At 41.6% G+C, this 24,864-nt stretch overlaps 2 protein-coding genes across 10 annotated transcripts; one reads left to right on the top strand and one right to left on the bottom strand.

Moving 5' to 3' along the window:
* The first annotated feature begins 468 nt into the window (after nt 1-468).
* LOC108058329 (uncharacterized) lies at nt 469-24,838 on the top strand. Of its 9 annotated transcripts, XM_070219479.1 has the most exons (11): nt 7,676-8,055; nt 11,975-12,306; nt 12,974-13,767; nt 14,393-14,899; nt 15,099-15,165; nt 15,491-15,662; nt 16,546-16,841; nt 17,203-17,247; nt 17,327-17,464; nt 17,991-23,187; nt 24,138-24,838. In XM_070219479.1, the coding sequence occupies exons 1-10, from the start codon at nt 7,811-7,813 to the stop codon at nt 22,487-22,489; spliced, it is 7,095 nt and encodes a 2,364-aa protein (XP_070075580.1). In that variant the 5' UTR covers nt 7,676-7,810; the 3' UTR covers nt 22,490-23,187; nt 24,138-24,838. The 9 variants fall into 9 exon arrangements, with proteins under 9 accessions (XP_070075631.1, XP_070075580.1, XP_016998499.3 ...); XM_070219530.1 differs by lacking the exons at nt 7,676-8,055; nt 15,491-15,662; nt 16,546-16,841 and adding exons at nt 469-641; nt 965-1,156 and having other exon boundaries at nt 11,975-12,681; XM_070219703.1 differs by lacking the exon at nt 17,991-23,187 and having other exon boundaries at nt 7,678-8,055; nt 11,975-12,681; nt 15,452-15,662; nt 16,546-16,814.
* Nucleotides 4,794-5,770, bottom strand: LOC108058332 (uncharacterized). Its single transcript, XM_017143019.3, has 2 exons — nt 5,649-5,770; nt 4,794-5,590 (listed from the first exon to the last, which is right to left on the bottom strand). Exons 1-2 carry the CDS (start codon nt 5,649-5,651, stop codon nt 4,931-4,933), a joined length of 663 nt encoding a protein of 220 aa, XP_016998508.3. The 5' UTR covers nt 5,652-5,770; the 3' UTR covers nt 4,794-4,930.
* Nucleotides 24,839-24,864: the final 26 nt, after the last annotated feature.

Below are 24,864 nucleotides of genomic sequence, written 5' to 3'. Positions count from 1 at the left end.
ACAGAAACTTAAATAATGTAAATATTAATCAAATACCTAACAATAGCCAATTTAAATTTTTGAACCAGTCTAGTGTGAAATATCGGAGTACCAATAATTTATTTAATGTGCCGACTGCATTGCGCATTAACCCGGCGATGATCGGCCCTGATTGTAAATACATTAGAACGGTTCTGCGGATCGGAAAAGAGGAAAACAATAAGTACAAACGTCCGCGGGCTTTCTCAACTTTTAGATTTCTTTTAAATAAACTCAAAATTCATAGAATTTTCCGAGCAGACGCACTTTACACATGCTCACAAGTACGCACACAAACGCATTGTGGCCACTACAGCCAAACGGATATAGACACGGACATGACCGATGGTCGAAAAGAATATGTACCGAATAAGAAGAAGAAGAGGGAGAATTTATTTCGAAATGTGAAATGTGCTTTTCGGCTTTTCGGCCGAGAAAATTTCGTGTGCGAATTCAGTGCGACTTGGGCTGCTAACTTGAACGCGTTGCAAACGAGAAAACCATCCGAAATAAAGAAATTTTCAACTAGAAACTAACACATAGATATATCTATACCATCTAGCTGGGCTGTCTATATATACGGATATATATAGATATAGATACGAGTATTTTCTCTGGCAAAAGTGAGCAATGCGTCGTGCCGCGATTTATAAATAGCAAATTACAAAATTCTCAAAAGAACATTGGTGAAAAAGGGTTTCGTAGTTTTCGACTAGTGCCAAACCCTTCTAAAATATTAGCAAGACTAATCTCTTTCCACCTCTGATGATTATCAAGATTCTGAACATATAATATATGTACATGTGAAAAAATAGAAAAACTATTTCCCAGTGGATCGGTTGTGTCCGTGCCGCAAATTATATAAGAACGCGTGATATTATTCGGTGCAAAATAATTCTCGATTTAATATTCATAATTTCCTTTTAATTTTCCATAAATTTTTCAGTGTTTCTGTGTGCATAGGCGTCGTTTGCAAAAATCTTTTCGTAGAACTTGCGTGAGTTTGGCGAAAACCAACGCCTACGACAAAATCCAAAGATCGCGATCTCTTCCGACTGGCGACTGTGTGTGGGCGGTGTGTAAAAGTGTTTTGAAGTTGAACTTGAAATACATAAAGAGCGGCTAAAATGAGTTCTGGGTGAGTAAGAACTAAAAATCTATATAATAAATAAGTTACGTACATAAAAACTATAAAAGCTTTTATTAAAAACTCTAAAAAAACATATTAAATATCTTAAAGTTGTAAAAACTGTAAACTTTTAAATAATAAACTATTGGAGTTTTACTCAACTAGAGCAAAGTAAAATATAAAAAAATCTTAAGGGGCATCTGCCTTATTTCTTTAACATTTATCATTATCTCTCGAGTGTTATTCGAAAACTAATAAAAAGCACACCCGTTTACTTGCCGGGGATATAGCTAGAAGGAAACAAAATAAATAAAACATATGTATTTACAGCTGAGTTCAATATAATAGTGTTTGATTTTTTTTTAAGCTGCAGATTAAAATAGTTTGTTTCCATTAAAATACTATAACTTGTATTTAAAAAGAAAAACGGTTTTATAAATTAATACCAGAGAGAAAATATTCTTTGAATTTGAATATTCTTAAAAAAAATATTTTTATTAATTTTTATTTCAATTTGTAAGTTCTCATAAAATAAAAATTTTTATTGGATTTGGCTTTTTCTATAGTTGGCTTTATAAGACTTTCATATATTTTGACCACTACTGATATGATGACCTCAGCTGTATGGGCCTATACGTCGAATAGTATACATATAGTCTGAACATCTTTATGATCTCTTCTACAATTAAGGCTCATACATGAGTATTTTTGAAGGCCATCAACCCACGCCCAAATCTCTTTTGGCTACCCCACGCTGCACGCGCTTTTTGGCAGGCGACACTTTCGGTGTTTTCCCCGCACTTCCCTTCATTTCCCGGCCTTCTCCTGGCCACCGCTGCTAAGCGAATTAATTAATTAAATTTCCTATTTTTCAACAACATCTTACTCGGACTGTGGCGGTGCACATTTTTATGTTTTAGCCCCGGCCAGCAGCTGTCTCTTGGCTTTTGTCTAGAAGCAATTGGCACACGTGTTGGGAATTTAGACGGCTGACGGCATTCACCGGAAGTTTCTATCGAACATCACCACGCACATCATAAAACAAATTCTGAAGAACCTTTCAAAACAAAAAGCCAAGAATTTGGCATAAAATGCATTTATTTCATTTTTTTTGTACTCTTTTCTTTAAGTTTTTCCTCAGACAGTAGATTTTTTTTTGCATTTCTTTGTTGACGTTGATGTGTGGCGCATAAATTTTCAGCACCCACGGAAATCTGCGATAATATATTGACGAAATTGGGTCAAACAGCAAAAAGAGAGGAAAAAAGATTATCTTGAGAAAAGCTAGGACCCCTTTATGAATATTAAATTTCGAATTGTCTTAACTTTCATTGTTTGAATTTTAGAAAGAGAAAACTTTCCACCGTTTGCAATCAAACGAATATGAAGTATACGCAACGTTTAACATATAAACACAATTTGTATCTGGTTAAATAGACGTACAGACACTATAGGTACTTACAAATTTTACGTGTGAACTTGGAATAAATATTGACCATGTACACTCAGGTGTTGACGTTTATTTTGACTTAAATTATTTTTTGCATTTTAATGTCTGAGCCTCTGATGCATTACCAGACATGACTTTGATTTTTGTCAACGACAATTATTTTCACACTTCTTTGTCGGTTTTTTTCTTCACTTTTGTTGATTGCGTAAATCAGGTGTGAGTTTATTTATTTTATACATTTTTGCATTTTTTTAAATTCAACAAGTCAACAGATTTTTTGTCCGAAGTTCAAGTTGGTCGCAGTTGACCGTGAAATTTGAACGCGAAAAAGGGCATTAAAATTAAAGGAAGATTTCCAATCGGATAAGACAGAAGAAATAAAGCCACACCCATTCGGCAGTTTAACAGCATTGGGAATTGATTATTGGACAGCCATGTGAATGGACTTAGATAGTTCCCATAATAGTTGACTTAATGATTCACGTTGTTTGTGTCTCGTCTCAGCTGATAATAAAATAATAATAAAAAAAATCAAAAAATACTAGGAAAGTTTCAAGATAATTGAAGAACTGAAAAATAAGTCTCACAATTTTGTTTATCCAATTCCAGCTTTTTTTATTTATATTAAAACCTAAATGTCAAAATATTTATGGTTTTTGTTTAAATTTTACGACCGTCAAGTAAATTGTTATTTTTAAATATAAACAACAAATTTGTATTCTTTTCTTATTTTCATGGAAAATGTTTTTTTTCGGAAATCCTAATAAACTTTCTCCAAAGTCTAAAATAACATTTTCCTGCCTTGGTCTTTTTGTATTTCCACAAATCAATATGGCAATTTTTCAACCAGCACCAATTCGAGCTGTAAGGAAAAATGTATAAAAATCGAAAAAAGGCGCTGGCGGGATTCGGTTGCCTATCTGGCCAAAAACGAGCGACGATGAATGACGACATGTGGTCATGGCAGGAAAAATATACCGAAATTCACGTTTGTATGCGCATTTATATCCACATCCCGCAACTCGGCTGAATAAGAAATATTACCGCCATCGATTGTGCAACGGGCTTTTGGGGCAGAGACTGCGTTTCGCTTTCACCTGGGATCGTTGACGTTGACCCAGGCCAGATTAATATAAATAATTACGAGTGCGAGTACCAAAGCCGAAACCAAACCCAATCCCATGGCTCCCTGTCTGATGTGCTCATGTCATGCAATCAACGCAGCAAAATGACAAATGCAAAACGAGTTGCACACTCAAGTAGTCGTAGAAAGTGATGAATGAGTTCCCTGATTGCGTTTGTTTTTTTCCCAAACGTATAAACTTTTTTCCCTGTCGCTCAGATAGTTTTTCAAGGTCAGTTCCAACAATAAAAAGGCCCACAATATCAGAGTCTTACACACGCTCGTGTCTTTAATAGTGGGTGTTGATGGTAAAAGCTACTTTATTGGATTATCTTTTTTTGTTTTTCTTTTTATTTTTCCCTGGGAGATCGCTTTGCTGTTTTTGTATTTAATGGGATATAAATTTTGTTCGTTTTATGTTTGCAAAATTAAGTTTTGTATAAATAGCATTCGTATCTTTGTGTATGTACGTGTTTATGTTTTTTGTTTGCTCCCCTTTCTTTAATTTCTCTGTAGTTTGGGTTAATTTATGGGACTAATCGCCAGACCCACAGGCGTTAATCTTATCGTTTTGGTAATTTTTTAGTGTTGTTTTTTTTAATCGGTAAATAAAAGATACACACAATTTCTTTAATCATAATACATAGCAATATATTAAGATTTTCCTGTAACCAATTATCTGAAGACATCTGAACTATTTTTGTAAAGGAATCTATGCGAAATCAAAGATGTAAATGAAATAAAATTTTATCAAATAAAAACATTTTATTTTTTAAATGTTTTGATGAACTTAAGGCCGTTGCTTTAAAATAAATATAGTTAAATAATCTCCCACTGCAAGAAAGTGTGTCAAAAAATAAACGAAAGGGAAAAGAGAAAACCCACAGCCACATTTAACACATAATTAAAAAACCCATTCTTCACGGTCAGAAGAAATCATTCTAGTATTTCTCACAATAAGAGGCCTGTGGCTAACTAATTAGATGGCCCTCATGATTGATGTCTGCACAACACCGAATATCTCTGTGTGACCCAGTTTCGTGCCAGCCAAAACAGCCAGCTAAAATATTGAATGAATGGGGCAAACAGAAATTTTCTGACAGTTCTTTGAGCAAAGAATATTATTGACAGCCACTCGAATTTCAAGTGTGCGTCAATTGGCGGCCCAGCACTTAAGTGTTTATCGATCCGAGCCGAATGAGTCATTCGTTTAGTCGGTCGGCCTGTCCTGGGTGTCCACTTCGAAGATGTCGGGTTCGCCGTAGAGTATTATCTTCACAAAGATCCTTTGCTGCATTCCTGAAAGGCAAAGCTCCCTAATATCGTTGGCTGTATAGATCAGATAGTCCGTGTTGCAGTATATCAGATCTTCAGATTCGCTATTCCTTACAGGGGAGTCCAAAGGATTCCTTATGCAGCGCACTCCGGTTGTCTCATGGGCACAGGAAGCATCCAGTAGTGTTAAATGGGCATTCACCCGCCTGGAGGCCACCGGACTCACCAGGTGGAATATGTAGACCTGTTCCTGGTTCACCATCGGCGGACTCACGTACAACATGAGAATGATGGGCAGATGGTGGAGAATCTGCAGATCTGGAGTAACCGCACGGCTGTGACCCACTCTCGGGGATCCCCCGTAGGCTATTACACCCACCGAGTGATTCTTTCCCGGCGTCAATGTGTCCAGCTCCACCTCGTACTGCATCGGCACATCAGCTGCGATCTCGGCCATCGAATCCTGGGGATCGTGCCGCATCAGCAGATGGGCGAGCATCTCGGGCGGCGACATTTGCGATTGGCACTCGGCCACTGGACACATCAGCGGAATTCCATAGAGCGCCTTCAGGTCCAAATGGGCGAACCGGTCGTTCTGGGTGGGATATTATGGAAAGCTGAGACGGAGCTGATTTTTCTTGTGTGCAACTTACCATAATTTCGGGAAAGAAGTAACTTTATTTCTCTGGGTAATATTTCAATTGATCTCGCCAGTAAATAAGTTGTCGGAAAAAAAAAGAAATGTCGGTAAATTGAAAGGAAATTCTTGTTTACTGATCGTAACACTGCGTTACAAATTAACCAATTTATAGAAATCTCTTAACTGGATTTGCAATAAAACATAATACTATATATTTTTTATCATTTTATTTAATTTAATTTAAAGATAATTAATATTATTTATTTTTTATAGATATATTTATTTTTATTTTAAATTTTAACACTATTTTTGTAATGAGATAGAGAAATATTAAAAATAGATATAAAATTAAATAGGTATTGGAATTATTTATTTTGATTTAGCTACAATAGATAAGAGATCTATTGAAAGTTCAAATAGTTTTAGTTACCTATAATGGGATCAAACGAAAGTCGAATATTTGATGACCAGAACCGTCAACAATTAATGTTTGACGATGTTGTCTCTTAACTTTCCCCTTCTCTGTGGCATTTTCCGTTGTCGTTTTTTGTTATTTTGCACAAATTGTAGCTGTCAGCCGGCAAAAGAAAATGATTTCAGCCCAGTCATTCTGCGTTTTAAATTCCTTAACGCTTTCTTGCCAATTATTATTTAACTGGGCACAAAGCAGTCGCAAAAGTAAAAAAAGACAGCAGCAAAGATAACATCTTATTTGTCTGTCAAGGCTAGTGGGCCACATTTCCGCAGATGCTTGTTCAAATGAGTTAATTAGAGCAGCAAACCGAGTGCGCGGATTCGATAAAGAAATCCCCCGAACTGAGATAGTGTCGAAGTAACAGCCGTGGGAGATACCCTGCCCGTCTTAGGATATTTGTCTAATTATGAAGAGGCAAAAGACAAAAGTAATAAGCAGACGACATGACAAACAATTAGCCGCACGATAAGAGATGCAGATACAGCCGAAAGATACCAGATACAGATAAACGAAAGCGTCGCAAAGTCTTTTTGGCGTTTAGCTGGAAATTTGTCGCCATCATCGAACCGCATTGACAGACAAATAAATTGCTCTGCAGTCCGCGTGCCAGCCGACCGTTTGTCAAGAGATCGGTTTTCCTTTTGCGGCACCACTGGAAATGTATCTGCAACAAGTTGCCGAACCAGCCGACTCAGCTGCGCCGTCCAACCTCAAGCGATCCGAACCCGACTTCAATGCGCCTCGAGAGTCCGCTGCGATCAGTCGCCCAGTGCGCTACTCAGATACAAACGAACCTACGAGATACATCGTTTTTGCGCAGCGCGTGTGTCTTAGTTAGTGAGTGATTAAAGTGTGTCCAAGTTAGTGATTAAATCCAGGAAAAATTCCCAGCTATTTGCTAGATATCTATCTACCCCTCGGGATTCCAAGCAAATGTTATCTTGATACAGATTTACTATTTAGCTCATGTCTAAAAATAATTAACGTGCGTGAGCGTTCTTCTCTTGGGACGGAAAACAGCTGGTCTACATACTGATTCTCTAATTGATTTCCCCAAACTGCGATGATTCTTCTCTGTTGGGAATGAGTCATCCGTACAACATAAGCATTTGCCGGCTGCCCTGTGTCAAAAAAGGTTAAATTGACTCCGATCGATCGTTGAGTCATTCGACCACCTAGGCCCCAATAAAGCACCTTTGTTTTCCTGTCCCGCGATCGGACAAATGTAAATCCGTTGTTCAACCCATTATACCTGGTTAGATTGTTACCCTTTGTTTGGCGAATCTACTGATAAGGGCAATTGCAAACAGGCAAATGTGTTGTAAATATTTTTCTTTCATTTGTTTAACTTCAAATGCGCTTAAAAACAGACATTCACAACAAAGAAAGTATGCAGAGTAGGGGAAAATCCCTAAAAATATTTTTCAATATATTCTATTTATTAAAAAAGAAGAAAATTCTATCTAAATGAAAAATAGTAGTTTAAAAATAAATTAAGAAAAGGTGCAGACTATAAGCAGTATTTAGTAATAATCTTCAAATCCATTTGCTTGGACCCTCCGTAGATAGATCAGTTTTTCAATGAAAATCGACTCATTTCCGCGCCATGCAAGTGTAATTTAAAAACAAAAATTCAGATAAAATAGTGAAGCAATAAATAAGGAAAATAAAAAATATAAATAAACAAGAAAGCGCAAACAATGGCCACCTCAACGCTGCAATCTCCGTCGCCGTCGCCATCATCCGCCCCCGTTTCGGCCAAGAATCCGCAGCTGAAGCGCGTCGTCTACTCCAAGTATCGGGAACTTCTCGGCTCCTATAATGATAAGGCCAATGCCATCATCGACACTCTGCCCGCCTATATGGTTCGTCAGGATCGCGGATTTCAGCTGTCAGAGTTGCCAGTGAATGGAAATAGAGATGCCAAGATGGTTCTGGAATCCTCGTAAGTTCCCCACCAAACTCAAAGTCAAAATCAAAGCCAAACACTTAACGCGCAAAAAAGAAAAGAGAGCTGGAGCTAGAAAATGCCAGAGCAAAAAGCCATTTCCAAGTAAATATTTATCGCTAGATTAGCTCAACTGCGGAATGTGGGCGGCTGACTGGACGGAGCACCCTGTACTCCCATACTCCCATACCTCGATACTCCGACTTCAGGTCCAGCTATTTATAGAAGAGACGGGCGGACAATGACTATCATTATGTCATGTTGCATGTGGCAGCTTTCAAGTTCTTAGTTCTGCTTCCACTGCTGCTGATGTTCCTGTTGCTGGCTGCCCTTGATCTTGAAATATGCACGGCCAGCTGCAACTGCGGATGCTTCTAGGCAACAAGTTTGCTATTAAATTATAGGGTATTTGGGGATATGATAGAATTAGTTACCATGACACATAAATATCTAAATTTGGGTTTTAACTTTCATAATATTAGCTCGATTTACAATTTTACTTCCAATAATATTAGAAACTTGGAAAATGTACATTCAGTAATTTGTCTATAACTTAAACATTAGGTACCAATTCAGATATCAGACATTTTATTTATGTATATCCTAATATGACATAAATACATTTTGTAAATTTTAATAATAATTATTAATCTTTAATGCTTCAGTGGCTGTTGGCAATTTTAAGATAATTGAAAATAACAAAAAGTATGAGCCCCAAAAAGGATATTTCAAGAGAAATCAACGTGTTTATCACTCGTTTTTCCAGCGCTTTCCTAAAGACATCTCCCGTATCTAGCGGATCCACCCGGTTCCAAGTCAAAGCCAAGTTGCCTTCAGATACATTTCTGCACGCTCATTTGCATGCGCAAATGCAAAATCAAAGCCAAAAGTGAATAAAAAATGAGAAAAAGTGAAAATGCGAAATCGCACAGATGTTTTTCTATCATTTAATTTTTAAATTGGGTTTTTTGTTACCATTGCATGTTTTCAGCTCACGCACGAACAGCTGCGATTCGAGGACTTCTGCTGTTTTGCATTTATTTTTGGCTAAATATAAATCTCAGCCATCAGTCAGTTAAATGTTTTAGATATATGTTTATTTAAGGCGCAAAGTGCATGTAGAAAATGTCACAATTACATTTGCATATGCCTATGATTCACAAAGAATATAGGTAAAATGCGCCAGTTAATTAGTCATTTATTTATTATGGGAAATCTATGAATGATGGTTGATTTGAAATGATTTTGGTTCACTCTTCCTGGTTCCTGGTAGTTTCTTCTTTGTTTTTGGGGGTCTGACATTTTAATTGCCAAATCTGTCAGAGAGGAAAAGCAGTTGGCGATCTTGTCTTGTGGTCAATTGCTGGCCAACCGAATCCCTGAGTACTGAAATCAAGTACTGACGCCATGTCCCGGCCATTGACGTCATCAGGCGGCATCTGTGCCTTCAGCGCGTGTATCTTTTAGTTTTTAATGTTTTTTTCCCCTCGAAATTATTTGGCAACTTTGTTTTTTAGTCCAATATGCGTGACGATCATGGGAATTGAGAACAATGAATGGTTCCCTCGATATTTCAGGAAATGTTTAGTGCATTAAACTGACATTTTTCCAGGCTGGTCACGGTGTTTAATAACTTTCATAACCGAGCCGAATAAGGCGGGCTAGCGTTTAATACAGAAAAACGGTTAACCAAACGGTTGTGTAAATTGAATTTCCTTCCCGGCCATAAAACACTCCGATCGAGTCAATAAACGAGGGGCAGTATACCCATACCCATACCCAAGTGAACCGAACGACCTCACAATTTTGGGCTTGGCTCTCGACAATTATGGAAGCTGCTGGATGCTATTAATTCGCACATAATCAATGGCAAGTTCAGCAAACACACACGGTCATAAAAGTGTACCAACCTGCCCGGGAACATCTTTCCATAGTTTTGTACTCCCTGTCATCTGAAATAAGGAGCAGACGGCATTTCTTCAATCCATCCCCAAATAGGGAGGCAATTAATGAATCGCTCTGACTGGCTTCGATTTAAATGCGATTTTGTGGTGACAACTAGCTAACCGCATGGTGTTACGTCATTTGCATTTGACTTTGATGCACGCGCTCCAATTTGCATGTAAGCCAGTTGTGGGTGAGTTTCGCAACCGTTTTCCCACACAACTTGGCCTTCGCATTTGCGGTTTTGCTTTCAGTCTCAAGGGGAGGAGGGTTTTTCGTTTTAATAAATTGTAATAAATTGGCAAAACCACAGAGTTTTTATGGAACAACTGCAGCAGACAGCAGGCATCACCTGTTCCTGTTCGCCTGACCCACTTGGAGGCGAATCATCATCGTCCACGCACACCAACACCAGGCTAATGACAAACGGGCCTGACAACTTTTCAGAACCCGATTCCGATCCCGAACTCCATCACTTTCTTTCAGCATAACAGGCTTTCATGCTGCGACAAACGTTAACGAGAACGTCGCCGAACCTCTTCGATTTTCGCTTTTAATTAGCGAATTGTTAACGTTTAACGCATTTAAAATAAGCAAATTATGCGGAGAAAAGTCGAGACTGACTGGGAAGTGGGATGTACATGTACATGAAGACATATTCAACGGTACTGAGAAAGTGCGAATAGGAAAATTTCCCTGGCTAAACTCTAAATCAAATAAATAAAATCCGTAAAATCCTCATTATCATCAACATATTTTATATTTATTTCGCAAGCATTTATCTGGGTGTCCCAGAAATCTTCATTGATTTTCTAATAGAAGAATTAGAATAGTATAATTAACATTATAATTAACATTGTATTATATTATTTAATTAATTAATTAAAATAAAGGGATTAGCAAAGGTTGTCAAGGTATATAATTTCGCTTAGAAAAAGTGTTACTTAATTTCTCTATTAACTTTATTATAATCAAACTAATCTATGCAATTTTTTCAATAGACCTTTATTTTGCCATGATACCACCATAACTTCTCACTTTCAACCTTTCAAATTTGGCACTTCATCGGTCGTCTGAACTTTTATGGTCGGTCGTCCGTAACAACTTCAACTCACTTTCCCCCTTGATCGTTAAAAAATCAAATCAAAACATTGGCTCATTGAACTATCGATGAACGACTCATTAGTCAAGCAGCAGCAAAGAAAGGAAAACAACACAATTGAGTGCTTTTGCCGGCGAACAAGACCCAAACAATAAATTAGAAAAAGATTTAACAAAAATTATGATAAATAGCCTGCAAAAAAAATAGAGAGGAAGCCAGATTAGCATGACCAGGGGGTTGCGAAAATAAAACTATACACTAAAGAAAATGTTAGCTAAAGTCTAGATAATTTGTATTTTAAATTGTTAAAGAACTTTCAAGTTTTATCAATAATTATTATTATTATTAATTTATTATATAATAAATTATAATAATACAGAGACAATTAACTTATTATATGGTTAAGAAATTTTTTGACAATATTTTTAAGTACTTATGTATTACTTGTTTTCACAATTATTAAAAATTAGCTTAAGTCAACGATTTTCTATTTCAAAATATCAATGATAAATTATCACGATACAGATACAACTAATTTTTGAAATAGATAGAAAATTTTTAAATTTATATTTCTAAATATTTTATTTATTTATTTAGTTGGTTAACAATTATCTGCTAACATATGCCTAACTATGGATTCACTAACTTATTACAATTCAAACGATTTGAAATGACTTAAAATATTATACGGAAGAGTGCTAATAGGTAATTCAAAAGATAAAATGTTGTAAAAAAGGTTAATGTTGGGCATAATTATACCTACACAAATTATTATTTTATTTTTACAAATATTAAAAATTAGAGCTATACACTTTATGTATAATATCTTTCTAATTTTTTGCGTGTTTTTTTCTTTTTCTTTTTATGTAGCTATGGACAGCGCGGAGGAGGCGGATCCGGAAACGGCGGCTACGAGGCGCCCGCCTGCGTGCAGAACGCGATGATGACAAAAGACAAGAAGCCCTTCACCTACACGCCGGGCGGCATCGATCTCTCCCAGATCCGGTCGGAGCGGATGGCCAAGCGGCTGGCGCGCAATGCCCAGTCGGAGGGAGCCACCGGCGCCGCCCAACAGAACAGACCCGCCCAGCCGCAGTCGCCAGGCGGAGCGGGTGGTGCAGCCAGTTCGATGGGAGCCGCTGCCATGGGCATGCCGTTCCAGGTGCTGCCACCGCCGCCACCACCGCCACAGCAGTCACAGGGTAAGAATGGCATCCAAGGTGCCAGCGCTGCCGCACCCCCACCACCACCCCCACAACAACCACCCAGCACGTTAGCGCCACCCACTGGCCGCCTGAGTGCGCCCGGTTCGCCGGCGACGGCTCGCAAATCGCCGACTCCACAGCGTTTTGAGCCACCGCCGCTGGGTTTCCGGCCGGAGATCAAGATTCCGGCAAATCCGATGGCCGCCCTTCGCAAGGTGGCGCCACCTGTGGAGAAGAACACGTTCTGGAAGGACGAGTACCGCAAGGATCGCTCCAAGAGTCCGCTGCCCGAGGTGGCAGCCGGAAATGGCAATGGAAATGGAAATGGTGGCCAGAATGGAGGATACTCCAGCCCAGCAGATGCCGTTGATGGTGAGCAGAGCCCCCGCCCCCAAGAGGAGTTGGCTCGCTTTACTTTTGGGTGTTTTTATGGTTCCGCTACTGATCCCGATCACCGATTCCGATCATCGATCGACTCATCATACATCGCCAGCTCTTACTAAGCGGTTGAGGTTGCTTCTTCTAAAAACCCCATTCGACTAACCAGACATCCAAAAGGCCTTACAAATAGGCCATGAAAAACTCCCACTAACTGCACTAAAATAATAATGGGATTTAAAGTGAGTTCCATGAAAGTAATTAAATTTTCCTTTCACAAATGTAGGTCCAAGACCATCGGCAGCCAGCGTGGACAGCAGCTATAGTCCCTACACACCCACTCAGCAGGCACCTCCCGTGGCCAAGAGCCCACCAGTGCAACAGCAGCAGCTGCAGCAGCCCACGCCACCGGCAACACCGCCGCAACAGCAGCAACAACAGTCGGAGCAGCAACCTGCAACACGACAGGAGTTCCGCAGTGTGGCCATGCCCACTTCGCCGGCTGTGAGTGTCTACACTCGTCAGACGGACAGTCCTAGATCGCCTTTCGAGCAACAGCAGCGATCCACTGAGAGCCCCTTCCGCTTTGCACAGCAGCAGCAGCAGCAACAGTCGCCGCAGCAACGTCCACCAACAGCAATTTCGCCGCTGGCTCAGGTGCAACAGCAGCAGCAACAGCAATATCAGCAGCAGTTACAGCAGCAACAACTGCAGCAGCAACAATTGCAACAGCAACAGCTACAGCAGCAGCAACTGCAGCAGCAACAGCTACAGCAGGCGCAACTACAGCAGCAACAATTACAGCAGCAGCAATTGCAACAGCAGCAACAACTACAGCAGCAACAATTGCAACAACAGCAGCAGCAACAACAGGCAGCTCAATCGGTTCCCTGGCGCACTCAACGTACACAGCCTGCAGCACAGCAGCAACAGGAATTGCATCCACAGCCCATCTACAACAATGTTCAGCAGCAGCAACAAAGATCTCGCGATGTCTTCAGTCCAGCAAGGACTGAAGCACCAGCAGCAACCACGTTCAATGCAAGTCAACAAAACCAATTTGCCGGAGCAGCTAAGCCGGTGAGTAATATTATAAAAATTTGTTATTTTAGTATATATAGATATATGTATATTTAAGTTAAAGCCAAGTATCTGAAGCAAATTTCTGAAGATCAGCTAAATTATTACGAATATTTAGCCATATGCAGCTTGCTCACTAATTTTTGTGTTATTTCCATATCGAATTGACCTTTAACTTTATTACTCATACGCCTCATTGTGCAAGCCTATGAGTAATTCTTAAATAAACCGGCCACTGCTAATTTGTAAAATACCTATTTGTGTTAAGCAATATTAAATATTCGAGTAAAAACAAGGCAAATAAATGGAACGCATGAAATCAAGTCAAATGGATGACAAGCTTTTTTCGCGGAAGAACAATAGGATATTTTTAAACCGAATTCATCGAGCGAGAGTGTTTGATTCGCACATAAAACTGAACATTGAATGCATTCACCAAGTGCAGCGTCTAAAATTAGGCACATGCAAAGGCCAAACACGAATTTTGAACTTGAGGCGATTGGCAAGCGAGAAATTTCAGGGGGAAAAATTAAAAATTTAAATAAACAAGGGGGGATGATAGGTGATGATTAACTAAATTAGTTAAGTAAATATTCAAAAATTTGTTTTAAATTTCTTTGGACAGACCAACGTTGGCTCGCTGTACATAGCTCCATTGGCCCAGCCCACGGAGCCGCAGGCCCAGCGAATCCTTCTGCAGCAACAGCAGGCATCCGCCCGGGATTCCCCGATGCGCCAGCTTCCACAGCAGCAGCAGGGATCGCCGCAGCAGCCACAGGGCAACCAGCCGATGCGATGGCTCAGCTCACAGCCGGCCAGCAAGGAGCAGGCTCCCTGGGCTCGTCCCGAGGAGAATGGCAACGTCCTGCCCTCCACTCTGCGACAGACCACGCCGGCCCCGCAGCCCCAAGTGGCACCTCAGTCGCAGTCGCAGCCACAGCAGCAGCAGCAGACATCCTTCTACCAGCCCCAGTTGGTCCAAGGAAATGGCTATGGACCCACTGCAGCAGCCACAGCTGCTCCCATCAGTCTGCAGAACTTCGGATCCAATCCCCAAGCTGGAGGACTTCGTTTGCAGATCAACGTAAATACCAATGGCAGCAGCAGCAATGCAAATCAAAGCGCTCCAAGGGTGAGTTTGAAATTAAAGAATTTTTGAAAATATACTTTATACAGTCTATTAAAATTTGCTATATTATTAAAAGAAGAAGAAGAGAAGAAGATAATGCAATAGAAATTTAATTGTTATAGGCCTTAAAAGTTCCAATTGTAATAGGCCCCAAAAGTTCCATAATTGGTAAATAAATATTCCCATCTCTTTATATTTTTAGGAGCGTATCATACCCATAACCCTAGAGCAGACCCCGACTTATGCCGCAGCCCAGCCCAACTTTGGTGGTAAGTTTTTATAAGAGACTCCTGCTTTTATGTGTTTTGTGTATAATATATGTGTGGCGCTTTCCTAAAAACCCCTAAATGTTTGTGACTAAAACCGTACGTAGTTTTTTCCCACCCCAAAACCCGAAACCCAAAACTCCCGTGCACTCTCCACCCCAAAGGAATGACTTTCACCCGTGTTTGATCCTCCCGAATCCCTGCTCTCTCGTCCAAAAGTGTAACTCTCCAACTTCTACATCACTATGTGTCTATGTATACTCTTTCTTTCCCACGAAAGCGCCTGCAGGTCACATAATTCGCTCAGCTAATCAATTTGTCGATCAAGGTTACCACAATTACCCAGCTCAGGCACAGCGAGTCCTGTCGCCCAATCAACAGATGCCCAATGCGAGTAACACCAATGGCAATGGTATTGGTAATGCCACCCGGATAATCCCAATTGCTATCGAGGGAGGACGAGGCGGTCCAGTTTCCCAGTCGCCGGTGCTGCTGCAAAAGTAAGTAGAGTCGCGTAATACTTCCCATTAGATATTTTTGTGCTTTTTCAACACCCAACAATTGGCCCGCACTAATGCGTATTAATTTTGTGCTTTTCTACCAACTAAACCAACAACTATTCAGTGGCAATTACAATTTGTATGTGCACCAGTGTCCGCTCGAGGCGGAGATACTCTACAGAAAGAATCGTCTCAGGTAGTGCCCACTGTGCCCACCAAAGTACTTACTTACTTATATATCGAATAACATCAGTACTTCATGCCATGCATTCCTAAGTGTTGTTCATTGAAAATATTTGGAGCAGACAAGCCTATTTTATATTTTGTATTGAAACAGACAAGTCTACTTTGTATTGAAATCTGAATTAAAATCTGATTTTACAATCTACAGAATTGTATCCCAAAGATTGAATTTTTATTTATTTATTTTTTTTAATTTGTTTTTATTTTAAAAATGCTCAAAAAACAGTTTAAACTTTTCTGTAAGCGTTGATAGGCGTAGAAAAATTCTAAATTTTTGTTACATCTCAAATATAAAATATTATATTTGAAACGTTCATATAAACTTGATTATATAATCAAAACTCTTATTTTAAATGACAGATAAGAAATGACAAATATAGCTATCAACTCGTATCTAACTCCTCATATATTGCATTCGCATTCTAGCTTAAAGTACAGTTTCGTACATCTTTAAAAATTTTACAAGATTTGGTTTCTTTAAATTCCATCACAAATCGAATTAAATTCAAACCCAAACTAACCCAACCAATAATCCCAACTTTCGCGCACACAAAATCGTTGTAATTCGGTTGATTTCAGACATTTTCGACGGCATGCTAACCAACAACCTAACCTAACACACGCCTATATCTACTTGCAGCGATCCACGCTCACCGCCCATCCAATCGAAATCGTTTAGAATATTGCAAAAGATAACCGACACTGTGGACGATGGCAGCGGGAATGGTGGGCAGGACTTGCGGCAGGACTCGCGGCAGGATGTGCAGCAGACGCCCCAGGAGGCGGAGCTGCAGCGGCCGCAGTTCGCCCGCCAGATGAGCGCCCAGCAGGCCAGGAATAGTCCGACCATCGAGCAGATGCGTCGCCTGCAAATCGCCCAGGATCAGCAGAGTAACCATCAGCAGTCGGGTACGCCATTAGCTTGGTCCCCGCAAGGTGAGATCCGATAGGTTGTCCCTATAACCCATGGTACCCCATCCTCAGAAATCTCATTACCCCATATCCATCATCGGTTGGTAAGATTCTGGTCTTCGTGGTGAAAGTGCCTAATCCTCGGGGAGTGTCTTGGGTCCTTGGGAACTCTACTAATAATACGTAAAGCCGCTTTTAGCCACATAGAACACCTTCTGGTTGACAGAAACTAATCAGCTTCCTGTGTCTGTCCTGACTTGAATCACAAGTATTGGTGGCTTACCAAAATTATGCAGCACTACTAAGTAGAAAGCTAATTAGATTAGATAAATATTGCATTAATAAGGTTGATATTTATTTAGTAAATGTTCAATGTTTCTTTTAGGTAATGGCGTCTCAGCTCAGAACCGATTTACGCAACAACGATATGGTAAGAAGTTAATCGAGGTTATCTTTTATTAGCAAACCAAAGAGCAATAGATATTAAATTATTTATGTATCTTTCTTAGATACCCCCCAACAACAACAACAGCAATATGTGCCGCCAAGTGAACAGCAAGCTCCGGAACCCAAAAAATACACCGGCAGCGCTATTCCCAGTCGATCATTCAAAATTCTACAGGCAATGACTACACCTGAAAATGCCGGTAAGTACAGCTGTGCCAAAGAACTCAGTGTTGAATCGTTTTCTGAAATTTAGTTACCAGTTTTGAATCCCAAACATACATCAGACAAACATCATGGCTGTATATATATATATACTCAGAACCCATCGAGCATCACTAATCCCAATGATCACACGCTCATTCAGACACAAGCACATGGAGCATTGCATCAAGGATCGTAATTTTAAAACCACTTTTTTGAGAGATTTCACCTTTTTACGCTGAATGGTGTCCCACCCAAAGTTTGACCTAATCCCAATGGCTTTTGATATTCAACTTTTGAGCATCCATTTACAGCGCATTTTAAAACCATTTTGCACTACTCATGCGCCACTTACTTGTACATAGCTTGCTTTACCATTTAACCAATCTATTAATCAGATCAATTTGACAATAAAAGGATCACATGAAAAACACACACAACATAATGTTCGCACTCTCACCGTGTCTATTTCTCTTTTTTTCTTCTTTTATATTTGATAACCGTGTACCACAAAACCGACCTCAGACCATAAAATTCACACCGAGCTGGACTCGGATTTGGAAAATGTTGAACTGAACGAAACCCCAAATAATAATAATACAAATAATAATAGTAACAACAGCGGAAATACTGAAAATAATAATAATCATAATAAGATTAACAGTAAAACCAATAAACGTCATAGCTACACATCATCTAGTTTCACCCCCACATCATCACCCTGCACAGAACCCACCACCCACTCATCAAACTCATCCCTCAATTCGGATAGCTCTTGTCCCCCGCAGGCACCTCGATCGCAGTCGGTGCCACCGCATTATCCCTATGCCTTTGGCTATCCCTATCCTTGGTACGGAATGCCTCCTCCTCCGCCGCCGCCTGGAAATGGTGATGCCGCTCCTTGGCCATATCCCTACTCGTATCCCCCGCCACCTCCACCCCCTCCTCAATCGGTGGATGGAAAGCCTGCCGAGGGATTTCCCCCGTATCCCTATTACTATCCGTACTATCCACCACCCCTGCCACCCTATAATCAACAGCCGGGGGAGTCACAATTTCCCCCCGGCTATCCCCAGTTCTATGGCCATCCGTATCCCTACCCGGTGGCTCCCAGTTACAGCCAGAGTTCCACCGAGGAGCAGAGCAGAGCCAGCAGTGTTCTGCCCGATATTATCATCACGCCCAGTACCGATGATATACCCTCGCAGGTGATCATGCAGCATCACATCCGCGTGGAGCCACGAGAGCCTCCCAAGCGGGCGCACTCCGTGGAGATCGAGGAGCTGGTCAGCAGACCGAAGGCCCGAAATATTTGCACCAACAAGCACGAGGTCATCGATGTGCTCAGTCAGCGTTTGGCCAATATCAACAAGATTGCCAGCGGCAATACTCAGGCCAATCTTTCCAAGCAGCTGCACAAGAACTACGCCGGCGAGCAGTCCAAGGAGCTGGGCGAGAGATCCCCCAGTGAAAATGCCTCCAACTCGGACAGCGAATCGGAGGAGGAGAGCAGCGATGAAGAGGATACCCCAAAGCCCGTAGCTCGTCCAGCTCCCCTGCAATCCATCAAATCGGTGACCAATGTTCAGGTCTACAAGGGAAAGACCTTGGAACAGCATCTGGACTCCGAGAGCAGTGAGGAGGAGGACGAGGATGATGTGACCACTGCGGATGAGATGTTCGATGAAGAGGAGCAGGAGGGCCTGGTCGAGGAAATGGACGATGATTACATTGTGGAGGAGGATCTGAGTGTCATCTACGAGGAGGAGAGCGAACTGGAAAGGAGCAGTGAATACGCCAAAACAGTCATAAGGAAAGATGACTCTAGATCCACCATAGTCGATGAGATCGAGAAGCAAATCGAAGAGAACGATGATGACGATGACGAGGAGTCCAATTCGGTAACAGTTCGCCTGCCACTCCGTTTCTCCTTCAGCCGCAGCTCCAATGATGAAAACATTGCCACCGTGCAGGTGGGCAATACAACGCAGATCGAGGAGAAGCAGCCAAGTGTCGTAAACTCTTTCAGTGTGGCCAAGGTGGAAAGCGAGGATGAAGACGACGACGACTGCGAGGTCAGTGTGACCATCAGTTTGTCGAACTCTTCGCGTTCGAATTCGGTGGAGAAGTCTACCCAACCGTATAAGACATCCAATGCCTATCCCGTGGAGGAAATTATCACACCCCGCAAAGCCAGCGAAGAAGACGTTTCCGCTTCGTTTTCACTAGGAATGCGTAACAAGTTCATGGGTGAAACGATTGCCAATGATGTAACCAATAATATTTCCCGAGAAGAAGTAAAGGATGTGGCAAGTTCACCCAAAGAGGAGTTCGATTTCTTTGCCACTCTGATGGCCACCAAAATGCAGGCCCAAAAGATGATGGAGCAGTCCAAGAACTTTTGGAAGACACCTGAGGCGAAGCAAGTAGAACCGACTGTCGAAACACCAAAGCTTAGACCTAAAGAAAATATCTCCGAGGCCAAGCCACCTAGACCAGTATCTGGTGACATGTCCAAGACTCAAGCTTCGCTGGAGGCTGCCAAAAACAGCTTTTGGTCCACTTTCGCCACAGCCTCTAAGGAAAAGGAGCCTGAACCGCAGGAGCCACAGTCCAAAGCCGAGGAAGTTGACTTTTGGGCCAGCATTGAGAAAAAGGAAACCTTTGATGGGGAAGAAAAGCAGTGGACCAAGAAAAAGAAAACCGTAACCTACACACCCCTGCAGAAAGAGTCAATTACTCGAGTGGAACACTGGACAACAACACTCAGGGCTCAGGTGAATTCTCTGGACACTCCGCAAAAAGCCGAAGTGACTTTTGTAGTTGAAGAAAAGCCTCCCCAAGAGGAGAACAAGGTTGAAGAAGAGGATTTCTGGGCCTCGGTAAATCAAGAAACCTATAAATCAGAGCCCCAAAACGAACCCGAGCTTAACGTTTGGCCAGTTGAGGAAGTGCCAGAGCAACCCTCGCAGCCAGATGAAGAGAACGTTGACTTCTGGGCGGACATTGAATCAACTACCAGCTTCCAAGATGAAGAGAAACCACAGGATTTCACCTACGATCCCACCAAATACCCAGAAGAACCTCGAGAAGTGGATACCGATGAGGAGATCGATTTCTGGGCCGAGATCGAAGCGAAACGCAAGCCAGGTGAAGACGACGATGAAGATGTCACCTTCCATAAGTCAGCCACCTTCTGGGCACGCAAAGAACGCCAGAATTCAGTGGAGGAGACGCCCTATAAGCCCGTAGAGATCAAGGCGTTTAGAGCCAAGTTGCCCGATGAAGGGGCTGTTGAAATAGATGTTTGGGCCACCTTAGAAGCAGCCAGAGGTCACGAGCCGGAAATAGTGGATCCCGTGGTGGAGGAGGAAAAGGTTCTGGTCGAGCAATTCGAGGAACTGGAACACGAGAGTGAAGAAGAGGAGGTGGAGCAAGAAGAGCAGATTAAGGAACAGATCCCCGAGAGCAACCTCAGCCATGTGGACACCATGTCCCTGGCTTCGATGCACGAACCAGCCACAGTCTACACATGGAATCCACCGCCGCAGGAGCAGGAGGATCAGGATGAAACAGATTTCTGGGCGGACATGGAACAGGAACGATCCAAGAAGGAACAGTTCGAAGAGGCGGAACAGAAGCGGCACAACTACCGCCAGGCCATGGCCTTCTTCAACACCTCCATCGATGGCCAGCAGTCGCCGCCGCAGCAAACAGCGAGTCCCAATCGCAGCAGTGTTATCCTGGAGGTGGAGGAGCCACAGGAAGTGGACCTGGGACCACCGGGTGAGTACCAGCTGGTGGGGGAGGATGGCCTGGTCGTGGAGGAGCACAAGCCAGCAATAACCGAAGCCGAGGAAGAGGAGCGCGGAGCAGCGACTCCCACCAACATGGAGCCCCAACTCCCTGAGGTCTATGTGGAACCCGAACTCCCAGAAATCAGACGCCTGTCCAACGGACTACCCGACCTTGCCGTCGAGAAGTTTACCCAAGAGACGCCCAAGATATCAGTGCGAGATCGGATTAGTGCCTTTGAGGTAATACCCTCGACTAACGATGCCTCCAAGGGATTGACCAAGCAATCCCTGTCGGTGGACAGTGCCTATGGCAAGGGCACCCTGTCGCGCAACAGCAGCACCCAGCGCTCCGAGTCGGAGATCGAGGAGGACGACTCCGGGGTGACGGACATGAATCGCCAGCTCTCCGAGACGGACACCGAATCCGAGAGCTTCCCAGAGCTGCGCAAGATGACCAGCTACCAGCGGGCGGCCACACATTCCAGGCTCTTCAAGCTGCTGCAGGACGAGAACGATGTGCCGGAGGCGGGAGCCAGTCCATCGGATGAGTTCCAGCTGAAGCCCAGTCGCCGGAAGATTGTCCACAATGTCTCCATTACGAGGCGTCAGAATCCAGGGGTTCTCAACGATGCGGAAACGATGACTCAGCGCAGGGAACGACTCTCGCTGCCGCTTCGCAAGAATACCAGCATCGATGCGGACAATCCCTCGACGCCGAACAGTCCGGCCTCGCCCATCATGGGACCCTCGGCCAAGAACCAGCGGGTGGTGAGCGACAAGCTGGTCAATGAGCTCGTCCAGAGTTTGCTCCTCAAGAGCGACAGTACGCATTTGAGGAATCTGCCCATGGAACGCCTGCAGGCGGCCGCCAAGAGGGCGCTGGTGGAGGAGATGGACTCGGCGCAGGAGAACAGCTCGCTGGACAGCACGCCGGCACCGACGCCCAAGCAGGACAAGGAGTACTCCGACTACTACAACAGCTGGTGCGAAGCCAGCGGGGATGAGGTGCTGCCCTCAAAGAGCTTCCGTTCCGAACCACGTCGCAGTCCCTGGACGGTGCGGTGTCCCCGGGTGCTCAGCTCCAAGACGATCAATCGGGATTTGGCCCGGGTCACAGAGTCACCGGAAATAGCCAATGGACGGGGCAGCAAGAGCCCGGAATGCTTCCGCCAGAACTCCCACTCGCAGAGCAGAGAACGCTCCGTGAGCAGTTGGCGGAGGGTCTAGGATACGGCAAGGGATTGCCTATATGCTTAGTATACAGAAAAGGGCGGGTCTATAGTCTTTAGCAGGGATGTGAGACCGGTTCGAATGGGAAATCTCGAATGCGCCCCACACCAAACTCGAACGAAATACAATGCGAACCCAAATCGATTGGGGAGAAGTAAATCCCATTTCTGGTAACAATAATCCAGTATTTAGGGAATCAGGCCAGAACCGGACTTCACTCCCGAACTCTTCGTAAAATAAGCGCCTTCTGCATTTGGCCGAATCAATCACTGCCCCTGGAAATGGGTGATAAAAGAGCCAGTTATTGCATTTCTCATCTCATCTCATCCATCATCCATACCCCATCCACATTGTACATTATGAATATCGAAATACACTCAATACATTAATAAACTAAATCTAATTAAACATGTAAATAAACAATTGAAACCAATGAAAGGAAATCGTTCATTCGTTCGTTCGTTTGTTACCTCAGTAAAGCGCAAAACCAAAAAAAAAAATCAACCAAAATCATTTTCGAAAAACTACATGAGTATTTCAAAATTTGTAAACCGTAACTCATGAAATCGAACCAAATAATAACAAGCATATAAAACTGAAAACAAAAAATCTATCAAACGCCACAATAAACAACAAAATAAAAACCAATTTCATCTCAACTCAATGATTTTGTAAAACTCGTTCAAAATCCTAAGGTACCTAAAAATTGCAATTATTAAAAATTACCCAAAAAACAAGTTTTAACTAATTGAATGTTCCATAATATTCCAAAAATTGTCCTCTATCTATTCTATGTATTTACTTTTATTTTCGCCGCTATTTGACTTTTAATTCTGTGTGCCGTATTCTTTTTAATTTGTTCATAAAAATATTTGCGATCTTTGTAATTGAAACTAAAAAAGAACTAGCACAGGTTTGTACTTATTTATTTATGAACGGATTAATTAAAGACACTTTTCATCGCAAATATTTTTATCGAACCATTGTAGTTCCTATCCCAAATGCTTCCCTACAAACTTGAGCTTGGAGAGCAAACTCCACCTTGCAAAAAGAACAACGAATGAAGATTACTTTCTTGTTGTTGTGACCATAAATAAATACAATGAAAATAATCGAGTGGAAAAAGATAAATGCAAAATTGTACAATATAACTTGTCGAAAAGTCGTTCGTTACATTAACCATTCATGAGTTTACAAATGCATAATTAAATGTTTCTCTCTCTTATACTCAATTAACTTGTTCTATACACACAATAAGAAATATATATTTTTAACAAAAATTAATCGTTAACTTTAATAATGACAATGAATGGCTTTTACCCCAAAAACTTAAATTGAATTGAACTGACTTGACTTGAATTGAATGAACAAAACAAACAAAAGTTGAACAAAAAAGGTGAAGTTTTCTCTCAAAATTGATTTGGCTGCCTGGCATTTGCACTTTCTTAGTTGCTGCTTCAGTTTTTTATTTATTTACCTTTGAAGTTTTCTTTCTTTAATGTGTATGTAAGTCGAAACCCAGATCAGTGTTCATGGTCAAATCGAGACTTGAAAGTTTCCACAAATTACTGTTAGCTTTATCTGTTTGTTTCTGCTTCCCAAAGTCACCCAGAAGTAACACTCTCCTTGATTTAATCTTTTCCAGGACCTGGACAATCGGATCTATAATTATTTCTCAACGCCATAGAAATCAATTATAGCAACTCAACAGCAGCATACAGAAAACGAAACTGAAAATCAATCAGATTGCCTGTTATAGTTATCTAGTTTAAGTACCAGACACTCTAAGGATCGCCACAATCAAATAACTTGGGAACGGGAAACAAGTTTTTAGTAAATTTTCTTTACACTAACAACAACAGCAACATTGTAGCTGAAGAGGAAAGTTTTTTTTTTGTTGAAACGCGATTTGGTAGCAGCACTAAAACCAAACAAAACATTTCTAACACCATTACGAAGCAAATAGCGAAAGCGAACATATACTAATACTACACATTAAGATGAAGAATGCAGCAGGTGCAATGAGGTAACAACGAAACGAAACAAAATCCAAGAAATCGACTATGCTTGATATGTATCCGGATAACACGAAAGCGCACATCAAACACGACTAATAATATTATAAAGATACTTTTGTTACTTGCGAACATTATAATTTCATTATTGAAGATTATTTTTTCTGTATCATCAATATTTATTCATTTACTCAGCTCGTATGCATACGAATGTTTTTAAATTTAATTTTATTTGAATATTATTATTTGATACATATATAAAATATACTTTTGTGTTGTATAATTTTTTATGCAGTAAACATTTATAGTAAATAAAGAGAAGTAAAATCAATGAATTGGATTTGTCTGAATGGGAAA

Source organism: Drosophila takahashii, chromosome 2L, assembly GCF_030179915.1.
Source record: "Drosophila takahashii strain IR98-3 E-12201 chromosome 2L, DtakHiC1v2, whole genome shotgun sequence".
NCBI lineage: Eukaryota > Metazoa > Arthropoda > Insecta > Diptera > Drosophilidae > Drosophila > Drosophila takahashii.
Note: the sequence above shows the minus strand (reverse complement) of the source record. Positions and strands in the feature narration are given on the sequence as shown.